Source organism: Calliphora vicina, chromosome 4, assembly GCF_958450345.1.
Source record: "Calliphora vicina chromosome 4, idCalVici1.1, whole genome shotgun sequence".
Taxonomy (NCBI): Eukaryota; Metazoa; Arthropoda; class Insecta; order Diptera; family Calliphoridae; genus Calliphora; species Calliphora vicina.
The window spans coordinates 102305714-102329631 of NC_088783.1; the positions used below are offsets into that span (position 1 = coordinate 102305714).

Consider the following 23918-nt stretch of genomic DNA (forward strand, 5'->3'; position numbering starts at 1 on the left):
GCAGCAGAAGGAGTTGGAGTTCTTCTAAACAAAACCTTTTAAAAAGGTATGATATCACAAAATCAAAATTTGTAAACGAATCCTAATAATGTATGTATATACGTATACTAAAAGAGATAAAATCGTTCATGAATTTCACCAAAGAACACATAAAAAAACAAGTTTTGATTTTAACCATATTCGTATACTTTGAACATTTCGATTTTTATTTTTAAAAATTGGCGATTTTATAGTCGTATTTTTATCAGGTTATGATGTCAGATTTTATCAGGGACCGTAACGGTCAAAAAAGTTCGCATGAAAGTCTTAAAAAAGCGTTTTATTTTTCCCGTCATAAAATAAACTCATTTTATGTAAATTGACACCTAAAGCTTGCCGCTGGACAGATCATTACAATTTGATTCCTATTTTTTGATTTTTTTAAATTATTGTTGATTTTTTCTTAAATAAATAAGTTACATTATATCAGATTGACTCAATAAAAAAAGATACTGAAAAAAGTAAAAAATCGGGGTTGTCATAGACCAATCATTGTCGGAATCGGTTTTGAAAGCGACAAAAAAAATACTTTTGTCTTATGAAATCCAATGTAATTTGTTCTTTAATCGATAAAGAATTTAATTCTAGATCAAATATAAAACCGATAACTTTCGATTTTACGAGACCAATGTACCTTTTCTGTCGTTTTCAAAACCGATTCCGACAATGATTGGATTCTATGACAACACCGAATAAACGTGAAAAATAAAACTACTCAAATGAGTTTTTTTTTCTGACAGGAAAAATAAAACTTCTCAAGTGAGTTTTTTTATGACTCTTTTTTTAGAGTTTTACGTTAAAAAATAACTGTTAACAGTGGATTTGAGATAATTTTTTTTAATATCACAACTGATTCTGAAAGAGCACGTCAATACGAATTTGACTCTAACATAGAGAGTTTTTGATTTCAAATTTTTTGGATAACCGTTACTTACGGCCCCTGGATTTTATTGTTTAGGATGCATTTGTAATATATATTTTTTTTAATTTGGTTGTTTCCTTAAAACACTTCTTAAGAATATTTGCAAAAATTTAAAATTTTACGTGGATCGCATTTTAAAATTGCCTCTGAAAATTGCATTTGGATCATGAATTGTTTTTATTTTTTCCAATAAAAACGTGCGAGTTTTTCAAAATTAGAAAAAAATTGTTTACCGAATATGATACAAATTGGAATACCCAAGGTCAATTTGTTGGTGATGTCTGCTGGAATTCATGCTAATGTTTAATAGTATTTAATTTTAATATATTTTAAGACTGTTTTTTGTAAATATGTATGTATATAAATTCAATAAAAAATTAATCCAATTTGTGGAAAATAAATAAAATTGTACGAACTATCTTCTTATGAGTTGTAAAATTTTGTTCCTTTGGACTACTCAATACATTTCTTTTCAGTCACGTTGTTGTTGATGTAACTGCTAAAAATACACAATTTTCTAATCTGGAGGATCTACATCGAGTTCAAGGCCAATAAATTGTCCACAAAACAATTGGACTGACTACGTGATGTGGAAGTGACTGAGCAATGTAAATTATTGAGGGTTTACCATAACCGGCCTTGATCAAAACATTTTACAAATTCAAAATAAATAAGAGTTTTTTCCATTGAACAAAGAATATAAAATATTTTTTTTTTAATTATACAATTTTATTAACCAAGCCCATTGGGCCAAATATGGTTTACAAAGTATTTACTAACTAATATGTATATATATTAGTTAAATATTCACACAGTATACAGATTTATCATTAATCTTCCATATTTTTTAAACGAAGGCCACAACTTTCGTACGGGTTTCAAAAAAAATATTTATTTACATATAACTTATTGAAATATATGGAAACACTAAACATAAGTTGGCACATTTCAGAAAAAAAATTAACTAATGTTTCGAAGTTCGATTTTAAGGGGGCAAACATATTCACAGTTTCTTATTTTTAATAAGAAAATCGTTTTTTTTAATAGTTTAATATTTTGTGGAGTAGCCTATCTTTTTTATGACTTCTTTTAATCGTCTTGGCATTGAATTGACCAATTTTTGGTAACGTCAGCTCTAATATTTTGCCATTCTTGTGACAGGACTTCTTTAAGTTGAGTCTTACTAATAATATGGTCCTTACCTAGACGCCCGCCCAACATATGTGGGATAATATGTTCTATGGGATTCATGTCAGGTGATTGCGGTGGAGTCGGGAGAATGTGGGGAACATGATGCACTATCCATATTCGGACCTCATGGGCTGTGTGTTTGGGGTCATTGTACTGTTGAAAGTAGAAATGTTCCCAAGCTTTAACTTTAGAGCGCATTGTAGTAGGTTTTCTTTTAAAATATTAAGGTACAATGTTTTGTCCATTGAACCGTCGATGAAAACTAAGTTTCCTACACCAGATGCAGCCATACAACCCCACAACATGACACCTCCTCCACCATGTTTGACAGTGTTTACTACATTGTTCTTTTCCTATTCAGTATTTGGCCTTCTCCAAACTGTTACTCTGCCGTCCGATTAAAAAATATTATTGAAAAATATTATCTATGAATAGTTTTCCGTTCCAGAAATCTTCAGATTTATTTTTGTAAGATTGTTTGTAAGTATTTTTCAATCGGACTTCAGAGTAACAGTTTGGAGAAGGCCAAAGACTGAATTGGAAAAGAACAATTTCATCATTTGTTTATTTTATAATTTTTTTTTTGGGTTAAACAATATTTTTTCCGATTTTGACTCATAACTTCTTTATTTCTTAATAAAAATGTTTGAATTTTGGTATTTGTATTAAGAATAACACAACCAATCGATCGATAAATATTTCGATGTTCAAGTACAGGGTTTGGTCAAAAAAGCATGGACGTTATAAAAGTATCAAAAAATTGAATGTAAGCGGCTGAAATTTATTGCAAAAATAAAGAATAAAATATGTAATCCAAGGTACATTTAAAAACGTCTTGATGTAATCGAAAAAAAATCGGTCATTCAAATTTTGGATTACATATACAGGGTTTGTCCAAATAATCATGGACGTTTTAAAAGCATCGAAAAAATTATGTTATTCATGTAAATGCCTGAAATTTAGTCCAAAAATGAAGAATAGCATAGACGTAAATAACTCTCAAACTTACATAATTTTTGAAATTGACCAAAAAAAAAAATACCAAAAAAATGTGTAAAATATGTAGGCACTGAAAACGTTCTGATTATTAGAATGGCAGATAATTGCAGCTGAAAATTTTAGTACTTACTCCTGATACTTTACAGTATTATATGTAATTTACACATCACCTCTAATAGCCCCATTTAATTTGTTCTGGCCCACAGTGCGGCCAAAGGCACCTTCGTCCGGCCAAAAGTCGAAAAAAACTAGTTTTTAGTTGGAGGTTTTTTGTCATTGGGTTGGTTAAAGAAATGCTTTAGGAGATAAAAAATTATCATAGTAAGGTCCCTTGCCTCAAATTCCATTCATAATTTCAGATTGAATGAGGCCTTCACACGAATGGCACACTACCGTAGGAAAGATCGAAGGAGTTTCCGTTAAACAGGATAGAAGGAGTTTCCGTTAAACAGGTTTCAATGTTCTTGTAATCAAGCAAATCAAACGAAACAAAATGGACTCTACAGCTGAAGGTAAGTATAATACGTAAAAGCAAAATCTGAATGTAAATTTCTAAATAGTAAATTTTAAGAAAGTGATATGTATGGACTATTTTTTATTTTTAATTTGTTAAACAAAATTGATGTGATTGAGTGATTTTTCCTGCCTTTTCCTGCTCTCTAAGCTATTGTAGGTAATAAGTCAAAGTATTAGTTAACAAATAAAATAAAATTTATAAAAAATATTCGTTAATTCTCTTTTTTTCATTGTTTGTTTTTAGTAATAATACATTTTTGAAGATAAAAACTAATTTTTAGAGAAAAAAATCTATATTTTATTCCAGTAAATTTATATTAAGCTAAAATAATGTATTAATATACAAACGTTTTTATATATTTTATTACAATTATTATTAAAAGTATTCGAATGACGAATATTCTGTGATAAAATAAACATCACTACTTTTTAATTTGTTTTATTAATTTATTTTCATTGTCATTTTGTTAAATTTTAACAAAATTTTATGAATTTCTATGTGGAAACACGTAGTTTTAATTCCGGAGTGGGTATATTAGATTGTGTGAACCTTCTTCCACAATGTTTACACATTTTATTACTATATGGCATTACAGGTTAAAAGAAAATTACAAAAATTGCAATCAAACTCACTTGCGAACCTCATGTAGCTCACTGCCGGAGAAATATGAAACAAAATCATATATTATTAAAGTGGGATTTAATCCCCGGCGGAGTTAAAATTATGTTTAGACATTACAATAGTATCGTCTATTATTGCAAATTTATAAGAATACCTTAAAGTAGGTTTAAAGTAGGGTCGAACCTACAATAAATATTTCAAATTTGTGAATGGTTTATAACAGACTTATAACACTATTAAACATTTATGAATACTGTTTTTCGATTTTTTTCTTATTAACGACTTATAAAGCTGTTTTAAGTTATTATGAATTAGACCGCAAATGTCTTTATTATTATCTATTAATTAAATTGGTTATTGGCTGATCCCATTACTAATAGTTAATTTTCAAATTATATATTGATATCTTTTAATTTTATTATTATTTTATGTATAATCAAATTGTGAGTAGTATAATTGGAACCGATTATGGTCAGGATTCTGTAACTGAATGAATAAATAAAAATATGTGAATAATAAATAAATGTTTATAAATTAAAGCTTTTTTCTACACAAAATTCTTACAACATTCTTCTAACTATTATCGCCAAGGCGAATTTATAGAAGGTGACGACATAACTACAACAAATACAACATATACAAAAACAACAGGTACTTTGTTTTTGTAAAAAGATAAGTGAACTGTCAAAGTTGCCTGTGGTTGTTTTTGCTTTTGGGTTTGTTGTATTTTTCGCCACAACAAACACAAGTGAATTGACAGTTCACTTGTCTAAACAACTGATTAAAAAAATAATCAGCTGTTCTTCTGTCGTCACCTTCTATAGATTCGCCTTGATTATCGCCTTGATAAATTATTTTTTTATTGTTAAACATTACAAAAGGCGTATTAATAAATGTAGAAACCACACTAAGGGAAAAACGACGTTGCAAAATTGACAACTGTTGGTGTCATTTTGATACCATACGGTGTCACACCGTACCAAAGTAAATTAATAAAGTAGACTCAGTAGAACAGCTGACTATTTTTTTACTTTGGTCTGAACTGTCAATTCACTTGTGGTTGTTGTGGCGAAAAATACAACAAGCCCAAAATTATTGTATAGACCAGGAATGGAAAAACTTATACGATTGTACTTTTCGATATCATTTCATATTCAAAAGTATGATAGAACGCCTTGCTAAGTACGACAACGAAGAAGACAATAGACACACATGAACACAAACAAAACAAGCAAAAGAAATAATTACACGAAAATTAAATAAATGTGACAAAACTAAAACACACATTAAGTAAACAACATAAATACAAAAATATAAATAAGGCAACTAAAGACATAAAGTTAATGACATACAAAAAACAAGAATACACATTAATGAAACATAAATCGGCCTAGAAGATTATAAAAACCCACCCGCAACAATCAGCAACGATTTTTTTTGCCATTTTTGATTAACCTTCTTATACCTAAATTCCAACTAGTAATTTTTGTTAAAATTAAATTATAGTTTTCTAGTATTTCTTAGGTTTTATGTTTTTTGCTTTTATTTCCATTTGCATTAATATTACTATATAATTGGGTATTTTTACTTCCCGATTTTCTTAATTCCCATAAATTGGGTATTTCGACTTCCCGGTTTTTTAAATTCCCAAAATCGACGCTATCTCGTCGACGCTATCATGGCTCACGTTTATTAATTTACTTTGGGTGAGTGCATAAAATCAGCTGTTTCTTAATTCGCTGTGGTTTTATGTACACTATATGTCAAACCAAGGTGCATTTAATAAGGTGCCATCGGCAGCACAGCTGATTATAGAAATAGCTCGCACAAATGTCAAACTACATATATAAAAAATATTCGCCCGTACGTCCGTATGTCAAACTCTATATATAAAAAATAAGTGAATTCGCCTGTATTTATTTCAATTCGCCACTGCTGTCACCTTGTTAAATACGCCTTGTGTCAAGGTGCATTTAATAAGGTGCCATCGGCAGCACAGCTGATTATAGAAATAGCACGCACAAATGTCAAACTACATATATAAAAAATATTCGCCCGTACGTCCGTATGTCAAACTCTATATATAAAAAATAAGTGAATTCGCCTGTATTTATTTCAATTCGCCACTGCTGTCACCTTGTTAAATACGCCTTGTGTCAAACTTTGTTTATGTTTACATTTGTTATTGTAAATAACATAGTAATATTTTAATTCGCCTTGATTTTGACATTTACCGTACATTTTAACAAAAACAAATTGCCTGTTGTTTTTGCATTGTTGTATTTATTGCCGGGACGCACTCACCTTGTTAATACGCCTTGCTCTAATTATAGTGCAACAGCCAAAGCAAGGCGAATTCGCCTTGAGCCAAAGTGTAAAGTTGTCTGCAAGGTGCATTTAATAAGGTGCCATCGGCAGCACAGCTGATTATAGAAATAGCACGCACAAATGTCAAACTACATATATAAAAAATATTCGCCCGTACGCCCTTGTGTCAAACTCTATATATAAAAAATAAGTGAATTCGCCTGTATTTATTTCAATTCGCCACTGCTGTCACCTTGTTAAATACGCCTTGGTTGTCTGTCTGGTGAAGTGATCAGTGGAAAAGTGAAAAAAAACTTAAAAGTAATAGTTAATTTCTTGAAATAAATTCATAAAAAAGGACAAGTTACTAATAATAATCAATTTTGCGGTCATGTGATTGTGTGAGAAGCCATAGTAGACAACAAACAATTAAAGTGTCTATTATTTTTTTTAATAGTGTCATAGAATTGTATACGAATTCCACAGGAGGCAACAAATAAGTGACATTTATACATTAAAAAGTTAAAATCTATAGTGGACAGTGAATTGTGTTAATAATCAATTTGAAGCGTGTGTTTAAAAACTGTTTAAGATAAATTTCAATTATTCCTTCCCCCTTAAATAAAATAAACTTTAAAATGGAGGACGATGATGGTCGCAATGCAAATGAAAGTGATGCAGTCACGGCGGAAGAACTTCAACAGATAATTGATGACAAGGATATTGAAAAAGATATAATGAATAGAAAAATTGATAATGCACTTATGGAAAACAAAAGATTAAAAAGGATGTTCGAAGCTTTATCGATTGTAGCTAAGCAACAAAGACTGGTAAATGCCATAGCTGGCTCAGCAAATACTAATCAACGAAGCCAGGCTAACGCCACTTCTTGTTCATCAACAACAAAGGCCACGAAGGAGGTGCTTAAGAATATTAATTTAATGGAGGAAGTTCCTACTACCAGTCAAAGAACAACAACTAATGATGCTAAAAATAGTAAGTCGGTTTCTATTTATAACTATGTACATTCAATATAAATGTTAGGAATATTTGTACCAAATTAGTGGACATTTTTGGACACAAAGGCTATATTGTTAAACTTTTGGGTATTAATGTGTATTGGAGGAGTTACTGCCGTACTTGTAAGGGTTAATTTATACTCCAATAGTATTATTATCGGATGTATTGAGAATATGGTAGGAAGAATTAGTAGGGCTGATCACAGGAAACGTTGCCTCTTACTGTTCTCGATCCTACTTTGGATCTATCTGCGCTGGGTTTTCTAATTGGGGGACTTGAATGCTAAGCATTCCAATTTGAGGATTGGCTTTTGCAATCGTAGTGGGCTATATATGTATATATATATGTATATATATATATATATGACTGAGTGACCGACCCGTGTTTTCGGAATATCATCACCTAATTTGGATATATTTATTTATGTCATTATCTGATGTTTCCCTAGCCACATCGTCTGTTGCTGGACTTCGCACATTACCATACGAATCTGACCATCGTGCGGTGGGCCTAGATCGCAACGTTTCTACACGGGGAATTGATGATAGCATTAAGTCCATGAATGCGGGTAACAAGGGGCGAGTTACACTCCCACCTTATATAATGCGGCTCATAACCGAGAAGAAGAGACTTAGAAGGATTTTGAGGAGGACTGGTGATCCGGGAAGATGTCCTATCCTGAAGGCTGATATTCGGAACTTGAACAAGAGTATTAAGGATTCTATTGCCATATATAAGGGTACATACCGGACTGATCATTAAAAAATAACATTTTCACTTTTTAATACTTTTGGAATTAAATTTAAATTAAAATACAAATTCCTCTGTTTGCAAAGAATTTTATCATTTTTTTTTTTAATTTTTATTTTTTAACTCATGAAAGATAAAATACATACATTACATAATATTTTTTTAATGCAAATCAAAAACTTTAAGCTAAAATTAAGCTAACAACAAATTAAATGAAAATATATAAAGAATATTTGCTGAAAAATATCAGCAAAAATTACGATTTATAATATATGAATTAATTTATGTTACCTTCGAGTTCATTATAATTTTCTAAGAAAGTAAATTTATTTTTATTATAATAATTTAAAAGAATACCTGAAAAATGTATATAAATTAACTAAAAATAAATAATAATTTAATTAAACCTTTACATTTAAAAACAATAAATAAAATTATCTTTTTAAATATACTTAATGGCCGTAAAAAGAACCGTATAAATTAAAAATAATAATATTGATTGATTTTTTAATTTTTAAATTTTAAAAAAGTTATGCCGACGGCAAAATATGTTGTTCTATTATCTATTATTCTTTCATAATATAAACAGAAATATATTCAAAGGAAATATCAACAATTCATGTTTAGCCGACGGCAAAATGTGTTTGTTGTTAAGCCGTCGGTAAAATTAAATAATTTTTTTAATTCTTTTCATAAAATAACCAAAATTTAAAAATTGACTAAATAAAATCATTACAATTTAAAAACAAGCTAAATTGCCTCAGCGAGTAAATTTATTTTTATTGTAATAATTTAAGATAATACCTTAAATATGTATAAATACCTATAAGAAATATAAATTAACTACATAAAAATAAATAATAATAAAACCTTTACGTTTAAAAACAATTAAAAGAATTATCTTTTTAAATATACTTAATGGCCCTAAAAAGAACCGATTAAATTAAAAATACAAATATTTAACCCATTGATTGATTTTTTTTTTATACTTTCGGAGGAAGATATAAAAAACCTTTGGTAAAATAAAAACAATGTTATGTTATTATTATTACTTTTTTTTTAAATTTTAATAGGTACAAACATATAAAAAAAAACCAAAATTGTTCACACTAAACCACCACTTGAAGGGAAAATTATATAAATTTTCAGTTTGAAAGTAAACAAAAAATTATTTAATAAAAACAAAAAATAGAAAAAATTGTTTTCATGCAACAAACACTTGGAAATAAAAATTTTAACGTTTCAATTTCAAAACAAAACACAAAAAAAAACAATTATTTTACACAAAATAATCTACCCAACTAAACTCTGTTTTATAAATTTTAAAATAACAACAAAATTCTAGTATTAATTTAAAAACAAACAAAAAGTCTCCAAAAATTATTTTTGGCATGGAAAAGATTTTTTTGTTTATTATATTTCCATTAAAAAATATTTTTTCTTCATAAATTTCAATATTTTGATAAAAGAATTTATGAAGAAATAAAAAACAATAATAATAAAAACTAAATAATAATAAAAATTAAATAAAAAAAAAAAAACGGCGAGGGGAACAGTAAAAATTTATACCAAAAAATGTACTATCTCTTTTTTAAAAATGTTTTGTGGTCCTGAAAAGGACCGATTTTGTTTTGTTTTCTATACATCATCATCATCGTCACACATCCGCATTAAATTAAGCACGTTCGCCACGAATACGTCTGGCCAATTGGATATCCTTTGGCATAATGGTGACACGTTTAGCATGGATGGCACACAAGTTGGTATCTTCGAAAAGACCAACCAAATAAGCTTCACTGGCCTCTTGAAGAGCCATAACCGCAGAGCTCTGGAAACGCAAATCAGTTTTGAAATCTTGAGCAATTTCACGAACCAAACGTTGGAATGGCAATTTGCGGATCAACAATTCAGTGCTCTTTTGGTAACGGCGAATTTCACGCAAAGCTACAGTACCAGGGCGGTAACGATGAGGTTTCTTAACACCACCGGTAGCTGGTGCACTCTTGCGAGCAGCCTTAGTAGCCAATTGTTTACGTGGTGCTTTGCCACCAGTCGATTTACGGGCAGTTTGCTTAGTACGAGCCATTTTTTCACTTCACTTTTTTTTTCTTTAGTCACTATTTCACACAATCACTGTTAACACAAGAATAAAATTGTTGTACCACTTTGATCGCTATATATAGAAAATTCTCACAAAAATTTAAGGGGGTGCTTTTGAATTTTACACAACGCACACGATATGAAAAGTACAACAATATATTACTTGCTCTCTCTAATTTTAGTTGAAATTGGTATAAATACGAGTTGTTACGAGTACAATAATCATAGTTCTTGTGCTACATTTGTGAAGTGTGTTTGAAAATAAAAAAATAAAGTGAATTAAAAATGACTGGTCGTGGTAAAGGTGGTAAAGGCTTGGGAAAAGGTGGCGCTAAACGTCATCGTAAAGTGTTGCGTGATAACATCCAAGGTATTACCAAGCCAGCTATTAGACGTTTGGCTCGTCGTGGTGGTGTAAAACGTATTTCTGGTTTGATTTACGAAGAAACTCGTGGTGTCTTGAAAGTGTTTTTGGAAAATGTTATTCGTGATGCTGTCACCTATACTGAACACGCCAAGAGGAAAACCGTCACTGCCATGGATGTTGTCTATGCTTTGAAGAGACAAGGACGTACTTTGTACGGTTTCGGCGGTTAAACACATCATTTATTTTGCGGACAATTAATGAGTATATTTTAAAAAAAGAAAACAACAACAAATCGGTCCTTTTCAGGACCACAAAAAATATTTTTAAAGAGATTTTACTTGTTCAAAAATTATTATTTTTATTTAAATAGATTTTATCAAAATGAATGACATTAAATGTATAGGTTTTTTTTTAACGTTACGAGTTATTTTATATTTTTTGTGTATATGTATATTAGATAATAAAAAAGCGTTTGTTTACAAAATATTTTAGATTTTTGTCTCTTTTATATATGAAAGATAAATTACATTTGTCTTTTTAAATAAAAAAAATTAATATGAAATAGGTATAAAATAAGTCATTTTTTTTTTTCAGAAAAAAATATACGTACAAAAAAGTAATATACTTGAAACCGAATGATTCAATAATATATAGTTTAATTTTGAAATTACACATATTTTTGCTTAGAAATGCCTTTAGTATTATTATGTATTAGTAATGTGTGAATATATTTTTCCTTTTCAATACATATACATTTAGTTAGCGTTTTTCATTGACCAAAACTAAATAAATTTAAATACATACACACATATGAATATAGAAAGGAATTCTGACAGTCTGGATTGACTGTACTAATTAATATATTCGTACAGAAACAAAATCGTGCACACACACAAACACGAAATAAATGCCTATAGCCTTAAACAGCCAAATATTTAGTGTAAAAACAGGAATTCATTCAACAATAACTCGTGTGTGTATTTATGTGTTCGAATTCAATGCTTGTATATACATACATATATACAATGTAAATATGTGTTTTGTTTGTGTAAAAGGGATGATTAAGAGACAGATGATGTTTTTGCATAGACAAAGAAAATGGATAAGAAATATTAACGGCTGCTAAATAACAAAATAAAAGAAAGAAGAAAGAAAGAAAAAAGAGAAATTAAAAAATTGCCAATAAGAAATACATATGTATGTAGGTATTCTAATATTTATACATTGTAACAACTTTTAGATAATTTTTTTCGTAAAGAATAATTTAATGGTAAAATAAATCATTCAATTCAATATGAAAAATAAATAAGTATATAGGTATTTATTTGTTTGTTTTATTTATTTTATCTTTTTTTATTAAGTTAGTTTCTATAATATTTTGTTTGATCTCAAGAAAACAATTTTAATTTCATTATACATATGTACATATGTATGTATGTATTAGAAACTCATACTAAAATGCATGTTAAACACAAACCAATTAATAAATATTTGAATAATATTTATTATTTTATATTTATTTCAAAATAAATATGCAAACACTTTTAGGCATAGTTTTTATAAAAGCGAAAATTCCTTAATATGAAAGAAATTCTTTGCTTTGATACAAACCAGTTTTCAAACAAGAAGAAGAATAACAAAAATGTGTATCATGTATACCAACAAAACATACAATGATATAAAGACAATAACAACACCATCGGTATTTCTTTTCGTTGACTGTCGGAAAAGATTTTCGTACAAACATACATAAGTATGTACACTAAAATAATGTATTTTGTAAAACAAAATAGGGATGGTTATGAAATTTTATAGGAAATATTGAGAGTAATGTTATTTAAAATAGCAATTTATTTTATGCAAGTAAATAGGTGACTGAAATTTAGAAAATATTTTTAATATAATTTAATGAAAAAATTTGTTCTCTTTATAAAAATGAATTTGTCGTCCTGAAAAGGACGGATTGTTTCTTTTGACGATATACGATGGTCTGTATAAGTATTATTTTTCTTGTTGGTTTTGAATAATTTAAGCCTTCTTTTCTGTTTTCTTGGGCAAAAGAACAGCTTGAATGTTTGGTAAAACACCACCTTGGGCAATGGTTACACCAGACAACAATTTGTTCAATTCTTCGTCATTACGGATGGCCAATTGCAAATGACGAGGGATAATTCTGGTCTTCTTGTTGTCACGAGCAGCATTACCTGCCAATTCAAGAACTTCAGCGGCCAAATATTCCATAACGGCAGCTAAATAAACTGGAGCGCCGGCACCAACACGTTCAGCATAATTGCCTTTACGCAACAAACGATGAATACGACCGACGGGGAATTGCAAACCAGCACGGTTTGAACGGGACTTTGCCTTTCCCTTAACTTTGCCACCTTTACCACGACCAGACATTTTTCACTTTTTTTTTTTTAGTTATTAAACACTTCACTAGAGCACTGAATACACAAAACTGTTGTCGTTTTCGCCCAAGTAACGCAGTATTTATACTTTTTTTGAGTTCTGCTTGCGCACACGAGGGTTGATTATCAACACACTAGCTATGTAAATACACAAGTATCTCGGCAGCACGAAAAAAAGTATATATTGCGCACAACATTCGTAGAAATTTAAAAATTGTGAACAGTGTTAAAAGTGTTTGTGAAGTGTAAACAACTGAAAATTAAATTGTGAAAAATGCCTCCTAAAGCAAGTGGAAAAGCAACAAAGAAGGCTGGCAAGGCCCAAAAGAATATTACCAAGAGTGATAAGACCAGGAAACGCAAGCGTAAGGAAAGTTATGCCATCTACATTTACAAAGTGTTGAAGCAAGTACATCCCGATACTGGTATTTCCTCAAAGGCCATGAGTATCATGAACAGTTTTGTTAATGATATTTTCGAACGTATTGCCGCTGAAGCATCTCGTTTGGCTCAATACAACAAACGTTCTACCATCACCAGTCGGGAAATTCAAACTGCCGTCCGTCTATTGTTGCCCGGTGAATTGGCTAAGCACGCTGTCAGTGAAGGCACCAAGGCTGTCACCAAATACACCAGCTCCAAGTAAATTTTATTTACACACCGCGATTGATTCTTTTTTTAATTACAAAAGGCCCTTTTCAGGGCCACAAAATCAATTTTTAAAGAGTTATAATTTATTATCAAGCGTTTTTAGTTATTTATATTACATGGTTTTGTGTGTGTGTTTTTTTTTTAGAAAAAATTATAAACTATTTACACGAATATTTTGTTCATACAGTTTTTAATAAATAATGAAAAATTAACTTCTTATTATATTTTTGACGTTCTTATTAACTATCCAAAATGGAAAATTAGATTAAACAAAACAAAAAAAATGTTAATAAAAATTAAAATGTTTCTAAATATTATATTTTTTACTGTCTAAAATGGAAAATAAGATTTTAAATAAAAAAATTATTTATTAATAAATACATATTAGGAATACTGCATAAAAAGTCTAGAAGAAAATCTAAAAATCAATTTTAAATCCATAAAATTGACAATTAATTCTAATTTCAGAGGTTTTTCTAACAAAATTTAAAAATTTGTTATAATTTATAAAATAAAACTTTTTTATAATTTTGAAATCTTGTTTGATTTTTATGAAAAATTTTTAAAAATATTAAAAAACTATATAAATATACATATTTTTATAAAATAACACTAATATTTAAAACATGTTTTTTTTTTGATTTAATCTAAAAGTGTTTCAAAAATAACAGACAGTTAAAATTTACATTTGACATACAAATACCAAAAATTATTAGTTCGACATTATTTTGAGTTTTCATGAGAATTATAAAGGTAAAAAAATTAAAAGATAAACATGGAAAACAATTAAAATTCATTTTTGATTATATTTCCTACCTAACGTTTACTTTGTCAATTGAATTTTAAGAGTTTTTATACAACATTGTGTTTTGCCGACGGCTTTTATGAAATTTTCTTAGAAAATTTTTTTTTCAATAGGATTTACTTGCACAAACAATAAATCTTTCTTACAAATGTCAGTTAAAAAATGATAATTATTGTATACAATATTATTTAAAGTATTTCTAATTTCAATATTAAGTTTAGAATTTGTAATTTAATCTCTTTTATGTAATTATTTTGTAGCCCTGAAAAGGGCTTTTTAGGTTATAAATATTTTTTTCAAATATTGAAAAATAACATTGTTGATATAAACAAAAAAAAAAGTAAAAATTTACTTTTTGGCGACGGCTTTTTTGGCAGCTGGTTTCTTGACTGGTGATGCCTTTTTGGGCTTGGCTGCAACAGCGGTTTTTGCTTTGGGTGCTTTTGGTTTAGTTGCTGGGGCCTTTTTTGTGGGTTTTGCTTTAACTGTGCCAGTCTTCTTAGCAGTTTTAGCATTGGCCTTTTCGGTCTTCTTCTTCTCAGCAGTCTTTTTAGCGGCAGATGGTTTTTTAGCTGAGACTGCAGCCTTCTTCTTGGCAGCGGCGGCTGACTTTTTCTTTTTGTCTGCAGCAGCAGCTACTTTTTTCTTTTCAGAAGCGGGTTTCTTTTCCTTTGGCTCTTTTGAGGCAGCAGCTGACAATTTGAATGAACCAGAAGCACCCTTACCTTTTGTTTGAATTAGTTTTCCACTGGTTACGGCACTCTTCAGATATTTCTTAATGAAAGGAGCCAATTTCTGTGCATCTACCTTATAAGTACCGGCCATGTATTTCTTAATAGCTGCAAGAGATGAACCACCACGTTCCTTTAAAGTTTTAATGGCTGCATCAACCATTTGTTGAGTTGGAGGATGAGATGGTGCAGCTGATGGTTTCTTTGCCTTGGCCGAAGTAACTTTTTTCGCCTTTTTCTCAGCTGCTGGAGCAGCAACGGGAGAGGCAGTATTTTCAACAACAGCGGAATCAGACATGTTTAAAATTTTCTTCACTTTTATTTTTTATTAACACAAAAATTGTAAGTATATGGTAGCACTTTTTGTGTGTGTGCGCACAAAACCATTAGGTACATCGTTATCATGAGAAGTTCATAGTAGTCGACAACAACAATTTGTTAAATTTTTAGTGAGAGCTCGAGTAAAATTTAACAAAAGTTTTTTCTTTTTTTCAATTATTTCGACTATATTTAATAAAAAATTTAAAAAATGTTTTACATCATCTATAGTATAGGTGTTGTAGATTGTATTTTAATAAAAATAATTAATTTTCACTTTACCAATTCTATTCTATAGACCTTTTTCTGACAAGTTTTTAATATGTTTCTAACAAAATATTAATGTAATTACACGTAATTGTTATATTATTACAAAATTTTTTAACAAAATTGATGTCCACAGAATATCACATGTGTTTTCTTTATGTTGGTTAAAAAAAAATTCAATTTAATTTATTTTTAGATTTTTGAAAATTATTTTAAAATTTACTCTATTACAGAGTCATTTTGCTCATATTGTCATGATAATCTTTGAAAGATTTCTTTCACAAATTTAAATAAATATAAAAAATAATAATGATTTCTAGAAACATTTCAACAAATAATCATTGATATTGTTCTAAATATTAATAAAATGAATTTTTATTTTATTATTTATTAATAACTTTGTGAATATCGTTGCTAAAATCTTGTTACCATTCATTCCCTACATACACGATAAATGTAAATTTTTTAAAAGTGTAAAATGATTATCATCTGATTTTTTCTTTGTTTATATTTACAATGCAACAAAATATGATTACAATGAAAAGGTAAATATTAAATTTTAAGGCTGTGAAACATTTATTTAGAAAAAAATTTATATAAATTTGTCTAATATTTATTTGAAGATGCATTTATAGCGATTAGAAAACAAATAATAATTTCTCTGTAATGATTTATTTTTTGTTCTAATAATATGAATGCATAATAATTGAATATTGGGAAATTTAAAAATTCGTTTTACAAAATGGCTTAATGAAAATATTAATTATTTCATAATGCGTCCTTGTCAGAAAATACAAAAAAGATTAAAGAAATTTCTTTAATCTTTTTTGTATTTTCGTAAATTTTCTTTCGAAAAATATAATACATATAAACAAAAATCTATCTAATATCAGCTAAAATTTCATTTATGAATAAACAATTCATGTTAAATTGACGGCAAAAAGTGTTTGTTGTTAAGCCGTCGGTAAAATTAAATAATTTTTTTAATTACTTCTAAAAATAAATTTTAATAATTTTTTTACTTCTAAAAATATACAAGTAAAAATCCAATATTCTTTTCATAAAATAACCAAAATTTAAAAATTGACTAAATAAAATCATTACAATTTAAAAACAAGCTAAATTGCCTCAGCGAGTAAATTTATTTTTATTGTAATAATTTAAGATAATACCTTAAATATGTATAAATATAAGAAATATAAATTAACTACATAAAAATAAATAATAATAAAACCTTTACGTTTAAAAACAATTAAAAGAATTATCTTTTTAAATATACTTAATGGCCCTAAAAAGAACCGATTAAATTAAAAATACAAATATTTAACCCATTGATTGATTTTTTTTATACTTTCGGAGGAAGATATAAAAAACCTTTGGTAAAATAAAATCAATGTTATGTTATTATTTTTTTTAAATTTTAATACAAACATATAAAAAAAACCAAAATTGTTCACACTAAACCACCACTTGAAGGGAAAATTATATAAATTTTCAGTTTGAAAGTAAACAAAAAATTATTTAATAAAAACAAAAAATAGAAAAAATTGTTTTCATGCAACAAACACTTGGAAATAAAAATTTTAACGTTTCAATTTCAAAACAAAACACAAAAAAAAACAATTATTTTACACAAAATAATCTACCCAACTAAACTCTGTTTTATAAATTTTAAAATAACAACAAAATTCTAGTATTAATTTAAAAACAAACAAAAAGTCTCCAAAAATTATTTTTGGCATGGAAAAGATTTTTTTGTTTATTATATTTCCATTAAAAAATATTTTTTCTTCATAAATTTCAATATTTTGATAAAAGAATTTATGAAGAAATAAAAAACAATAATAATAAAAACTAAATAATAATAAAAATTAAATAAAAAAAAAAAAACGGCGAGGGGAACAGTAAAAATTTATACCAAAAAATGTACTATCTCTTTTTTAAAAATGTTTTGTGGTCCTGAAAAGGACCGATTTTGTTTTGTTTTCTATACATCATCATCATCGTCACACATCCGCATTAAATTAAGCACGTTCGCCACGAATACGTCTGGCCAATTGGATATCCTTTGGCATAATGGTGACACGTTTAGCATGGATGGCACACAAGTTGGTATCTTCGAAAAGACCAACCAAATAAGCTTCACTGGCCTCTTGAAGAGCCATAACCGCAGAGCTCTGGAAACGCAAATCAGTTTTGAAATCTTGAGCAATTTCACGAACCAAACGTTGGAATGGCAATTTGCGGATCAACAATTCAGTGCTCTTTTGGTAACGGCGAATTTCACGCAAAGCTACAGTACCAGGGCGGTAACGATGAGGTTTCTTAACACCACCGGTAGCTGGTGCACTCTTGCGAGCAGCCTTAGTAGCCAATTGTTTACGTGGTGCTTTGCCACCAGTCGATTTACGGGCAGTTTGCTTAGTACGAGCCATTTTTTCACTTCACTTTTTTTTTCTTTAGTCACTATTTCACACAATCACTGTTAACACAAGAATAAAATTGTTGTACCACTTTGATCGCTATATATAGAAAATTCTCACAAAAATTTAAGGGGGTGCTTTTGAATTTTACACAACGCACACGATATGAAAAGTACAACAATATATTACTTGCTCTCTCTAATTTTAGTTGAAATTGGTATAAATACGAGTTGTTACGAGTACAATAATCATAGTTCTTGTGCTACATTTGTGAAGTGTGTTTGAAAATAAAAAAATAAAGTGAATTAAAAATGACTGGTCGTGGTAAAGGTGGTAAAGGCTTGGGAAAAGGTGGCGCTAAACGTCATCGTAAAGTGTTGCGTGATAACATCCAAGGTATTACCAAGCCAGCTATTAGACGTTTGGCTCGTCGTGGTGGTGTAAAACGTATTTCTGGTTTGATTTACGAAGAAACTCGTGGTGTCTTGAAAGTGTTTTTGGAAAATGTTATTCGTGATGCTGTCACCTATACTGAACACGCCAAGAGGAAAACCGTCACTGCCATGGATGTTGTCTATGCTTTGAAGAGACAAGGACGTACTTTGTACGGTTTCGGCGGTTAAACACATCATTTATTTTGCGGACAATTAATGAGTATATTTTAAAAAAAGAAAACAACAACAAATCGGTCCTTTTCAGGACCACAAAAAATATTTTTAAAGAGATTTTACTTGTTCAAAAATTATTATTTTTATTTAAATAGATTTTATCAAAATGAATGACATTAAATGTATAGGTTTTTTTTTAACGTTACGAGTTATTTTATATTTTTTGTGTATATGTATATTAGATAATAAAAAAGCGTTTGTTTACAAAATATTTTAGATTTTTGTCTCTTTTATATATGAAAGATAAATTACATTTGTCTTTTTAAATAAAAAAAATTAATATGAAATAGGTATAAAATAAGTCATTTTTTTTTTTCAGAAAAAAATATACGTACAAAAAAGTAATATACTTGAAACCGAATGATTCAATAATATATAGTTTAATTTTGAAATTACACATATTTTTGCTTAGAAATGCCTTTAGTATTATTATGTATTAGTAATGTGTGAATATATTTTTCCTTTTCAATACATATACATTTAGTTAGCGTTTTTCATTGACCAAAACTAAATAAATTTAAATACATACACACATATGAATATAGAAAGGAATTCTGACAGTCTGGATTGACTGTACTAATTAATATATTCGTACAGAAACAAAATCGTGCACACACACAAACACGAAATAAATGCCTATAGCCTTAAACAGCCAAATATTTAGTGTAAAAACAGGAATTCATTCAACAATAACTCGTGTGTGTATTTATGTGTTCGAATTCAATGCTTGTATATACATACATATATACAATGTAAATATGTGTTTTGTTTGTGTAAAAGGGATGATTAAGAGACAGATGATGTTTTTGCATAGACAAAGAAAATGGATAAGAAATATTAACGGCTGCTAAATAACAAAATAAAAGAAAGAAGAAAGAAAGAAAAAAGAGAAATTAAAAAATTGCCAATAAGAAATACATATGTATGTAGGTATTCTAATATTTATACATTGTAACAACTTTTAGATAATTTTTTTCGTAAAGAATAATTTAATGGTAAAATAAATCATTCAATTCAATATGAAAAATAAATAAGTATATAGGTATTTATTTGTTTGTTTTATTTATTTTATCTTTTTTTATTAAGTTAGTTTCTATAATATTTTGTTTGATCTCAAGAAAACAATTTTAATTTCATTATACATATGTACATATGTATGTATGTATTAGAAACTCATACTAAAATGCATGTTAAACACAAACCAATTAATAAATATTTGAATAATATTTATTATTTTATATTTATTTCAAAATAAATATGCAAACACTTTTAGGCATAGTTTTTATAAAAGCGAAAATTCCTTAATATGAAAGAAATTCTTTGCTTTGATACAAACCAGTTTTCAAACAAGAAGAAGAATAACAAAAATGTGTATCATGTATACCAACAAAACATACAATGATATAAAGACAATAACAACACCATCGGTATTTCTTTTCGTTGACTGTCGGAAAAGATTTTCGTACAAACATACATAAGTATGTACACTAAAATAATGTATTTTGTAAAACAAAATAGGGATGGTTATGAAATTTTATAGGAAATATTGAGAGTAATGTTATTTAAAATAGCAATTTATTTTATGCAAGTAAATAGGTGACTGAAATTTAGAAAATATTTTTAATATAATTTAATGAAAAAATTTGTTCTCTTTATAAAAATGAATTTGTCGTCCTGAAAAGGACGGATTGTTTCTTTTGACGATATACGATGGTCTGTATAAGTATTATTTTTCTTGTTGGTTTTGAATAATTTAAGCCTTCTTTTCTGTTTTCTTGGGCAAAAGAACAGCTTGAATGTTTGGTAAAACACCACCTTGGGCAATGGTTACACCAGACAACAATTTGTTCAATTCTTCGTCATTACGGATGGCCAATTGCAAATGACGAGGGATAATTCTGGTCTTCTTGTTGTCACGAGCAGCATTACCTGCCAATTCAAGAACTTCAGCGGCCAAATATTCCATAACGGCAGCTAAATAAACTGGAGCGCCGGCACCAACACGTTCAGCATAATTGCCTTTACGCAACAAACGATGAATACGACCGACGGGGAATTGCAAACCAGCACGGTTTGAACGGGACTTTGCCTTTCCCTTAACTTTGCCACCTTTACCACGACCAGACATTTTTCACTTTTTTTTTTTTAGTTATTAAACACTTCACTAGAGCACTGAATACACAAAACTGTTGTCGTTTTCGCCCAAGTAACGCAGTATTTATACTTTTTTTGAGTTCTGCTTGCGCACACGAGGGTTGATTATCAACACACTAGCTATGTAAATACACAAGTATCTCGGCAGCACGAAAAAAAGTATATATTGCGCACAACATTCGTAGAAATTTAAAAATTGTGAACAGTGTTAAAAGTGTTTGTGAAGTGTAAACAACTGAAAATTAAATTGTGAAAAATGCCTCCTAAAGCAAGTGGAAAAGCAACAAAGAAGGCTGGCAAGGCCCAAAAGAATATTACCAAGAGTGATAAGACCAGGAAACGCAAGCGTAAGGAAAGTTATGCCATCTACATTTACAAAGTGTTGAAGCAAGTACATCCCGATACTGGTATTTCCTCAAAGGCCATGAGTATCATGAACAGTTTTGTTAATGATATTTTCGAACGTATTGCCGCTGAAGCATCTCGTTTGGCTCAATACAACAAACGTTCTACCATCACCAGTCGGGAAATTCAAACTGCCGTCCGTCTATTGTTGCCCGGTGAATTGGCTAAGCACGCTGTCAGTGAAGGCACCAAGGCTGTCACCAAATACACCAGCTCCAAGTAAATTTTATTTACACACCGCGATTGATTCTTTTTTTAATTACAAAAGGCCCTTTTCAGGGCCACAAAATCAATTTTTAAAGAGTTATAATTTATTATCAAGCGTTTTTAGTTATTTATATTACATGGTTTTGTGTGTGTGTTTTTTTTTTAGAAAAAATTATAAACTATTTACACGAATATTTTGTTCATACAGTTTTTAATAAATAATGAAAAATTAACTTCTTATTATATTTTTGACGTTCTTATTAACTATCCAAAATGGAAAATTAGATTAAACAAAACAAAAAAAATGTTAATAAAAATTAAAATGTTTCTAAATATTATATTTTTTACTGTCTAAAATGGAAAATAAGATTTTAAATAAAAAAATTATTTATTAATAAATACATATTAGGAATACTGCATAAAAAGTCTAGAAGAAAATCTAAAAATCAATTTTAAATCCATAAAATTGACAATTAATTCTAATTTCAGAGGTTTTTCTAACAAAATTTAAAAATTTGTTATAATTTATAAAATAAAACTTTTTTATAATTTTGAAATCTTGTTTGATTTTTATGAAAAATTTTTAAAAATATTAAAAAACTATATAAATATACATATTTTTATAAAATAACACTAATATTTAAAACATGTTTTTTTTTTGATTTAATCTAAAAGTGTTTCAAAAATAACAGACAGTTAAAATTTACATTTGACATACAAATACCAAAAATTATTAGTTCGACATTATTTTGAGTTTTCATGAGAATTATAAAGGTAAAAAAATTAAAAGATAAACATGGAAAACAATTAAAATTCATTTTTGATTATATTTCCTACCTAACGTTTACTTTGTCAATTGAATTTTAAGAGTTTTTATACAACATTGTGTTTTGCCGACGGCTTTTATGAAATTTTCTTAGAAAATTTTTTTTTCAATAGGATTTACTTGCACAAACAATAAATCTTTCTTACAAATGTCAGTTAAAAAATGATAATTATTGTATACAATATTATTTAAAGTATTTCTAATTTCAATATTAAGTTTAGAATTTGTAATTTAATCTCTTTTATGTAATTATTTTGTAGCCCTGAAAAGGGCTTTTTAGGTTATAAATATTTTTTTCAAATATTGAAAAATAACATTGTTGATATAAACAAAAAAAAAAGTAAAAATTTACTTTTTGGCGACGGCTTTTTTGGCAGCTGGTTTCTTGACTGGTGATGCCTTTTTGGGCTTGGCTGCAACAGCGGTTTTTGCTTTGGGTGCTTTTGGTTTAGTTGCTGGGGCCTTTTTTGTGGGTTTTGCTTTAACTGTGCCAGTCTTCTTAGCAGTTTTAGCATTGGCCTTTTCGGTCTTCTTCTTCTCAGCAGTCTTTTTAGCGGCAGATGGTTTTTTAGCTGAGACTGCAGCCTTCTTCTTGGCAGCGGCGGCTGACTTTTTCTTTTTGTCTGCAGCAGCAGCTACTTTTTTCTTTTCAGAAGCGGGTTTCTTTTCCTTTGGCTCTTTTGAGGCAGCAGCTGACAATTTGAATGAACCAGAAGCACCCTTACCTTTTGTTTGAATTAGTTTTCCACTGGTTACGGCACTCTTCAGATATTTCTTAATGAAAGGAGCCAATTTCTGTGCATCTACCTTATAAGTACCGGCCATGTATTTCTTAATAGCTGCAAGAGATGAACCACCACGTTCCTTTAAAGTTTTAATGGCTGCATCAACCATTTGTTGAGTTGGAGGATGAGATGGTGCAGCTGATGGTTTCTTTGCCTTGGCCGAAGTAACTTTTTTCGCCTTTTTCTCAGCTGCTGGAGCAGCAACGGGAGAGGCAGTATTTTCAACAACAGCGGAATCAGACATGTTTAAAATTTTCTTCACTTTTATTTTTTATTAACACAAAAATTGTAAGTATATGGTAGCACTTTTTGTGTGTGTGCGCACAAAACCATTAGGTACATCGTTATCATGAGAAGTTCATAGTAGTCGACAACAACAATTTGTTAAATTTTTAGTGAGAGCTCGAGTAAAATTTAACAAAAGTTTTTTCTTT

The 23918-nt window shown here is 28.9% G+C and overlaps 9 protein-coding genes across 9 annotated transcripts; 4 read left to right on the top strand and 5 right to left on the bottom strand.

The window, feature by feature from the left end:
- Positions 1–10005: 10005 nt before the first annotated feature.
- On the bottom strand, positions 10006–18492 carry LOC135958615 (uncharacterized). The gene is given in 3 exon segments (XM_065509512.1): positions 10006–10474; positions 17663–17673; positions 18044–18492. Coding segments are annotated over 3 exon segments (852 nt in total). The 5' UTR covers positions 18452–18492; the 3' UTR covers positions 10006–10041.
- On the top strand, positions 10741–11131 carry LOC135957404 (histone H4). The gene has a single exon (XM_065508143.1). The coding sequence runs from the start codon at positions 10752–10754 to the stop codon at positions 11061–11063; it is 312 nt and encodes a 103-aa protein (XP_065364215.1). The 5' UTR covers positions 10741–10751; the 3' UTR covers positions 11064–11131.
- On the bottom strand, positions 12774–13296 carry LOC135957401 (histone H2A). The gene has a single exon (XM_065508139.1). The coding sequence runs from the start codon at positions 13234–13236 to the stop codon at positions 12862–12864; it is 375 nt and encodes a 124-aa protein (XP_065364211.1). The 5' UTR covers positions 13237–13296; the 3' UTR covers positions 12774–12861.
- Positions 13471–13956, top strand: LOC135957402 (histone H2B-like). The gene has a single exon (XM_065508141.1). The coding sequence runs from the start codon at positions 13519–13521 to the stop codon at positions 13888–13890; it is 372 nt and encodes a 123-aa protein (XP_065364213.1). The 5' UTR covers positions 13471–13518; the 3' UTR covers positions 13891–13956.
- On the bottom strand, positions 15034–15753 carry LOC135957400 (histone H1-like). The gene has a single exon (XM_065508138.1). The coding sequence runs from the start codon at positions 15727–15729 to the stop codon at positions 15049–15051; it is 681 nt and encodes a 226-aa protein (XP_065364210.1). The 5' UTR covers positions 15730–15753; the 3' UTR covers positions 15034–15048.
- Positions 18493–18739: 247 nt separating the features above from the next.
- Positions 18740–19129, top strand: LOC135957403 (histone H4). Its single transcript, XM_065508142.1, has one exon. The coding sequence runs from the start codon at positions 18751–18753 to the stop codon at positions 19060–19062; it is 312 nt and encodes a 103-aa protein (XP_065364214.1). The 5' UTR covers positions 18740–18750; the 3' UTR covers positions 19063–19129.
- A 1643-nt stretch (positions 19130–20772) lies between these two features.
- LOC135957944 (histone H2A) lies at positions 20773–21295 on the bottom strand. The gene has a single exon (XM_065508791.1). The coding sequence runs from the start codon at positions 21233–21235 to the stop codon at positions 20861–20863; it is 375 nt and encodes a 124-aa protein (XP_065364863.1). The 5' UTR covers positions 21236–21295; the 3' UTR covers positions 20773–20860.
- A 174-nt stretch (positions 21296–21469) lies between these two features.
- LOC135958006 (histone H2B-like) lies at positions 21470–21955 on the top strand. The gene has a single exon (XM_065508866.1). It carries the CDS (start codon positions 21518–21520, stop codon positions 21887–21889), a length of 372 nt encoding a protein of 123 aa, XP_065364938.1. The 5' UTR covers positions 21470–21517; the 3' UTR covers positions 21890–21955.
- Positions 21956–23032: 1077 nt separating this feature from the next.
- LOC135956565 (histone H1-like) lies at positions 23033–23751 on the bottom strand. Its single transcript, XM_065507099.1, has one exon. It carries the CDS (start codon positions 23726–23728, stop codon positions 23048–23050), a length of 681 nt encoding a protein of 226 aa, XP_065363171.1. The 5' UTR covers positions 23729–23751; the 3' UTR covers positions 23033–23047.
- Between the last annotated feature and the right edge of the window lie 167 nt (positions 23752–23918).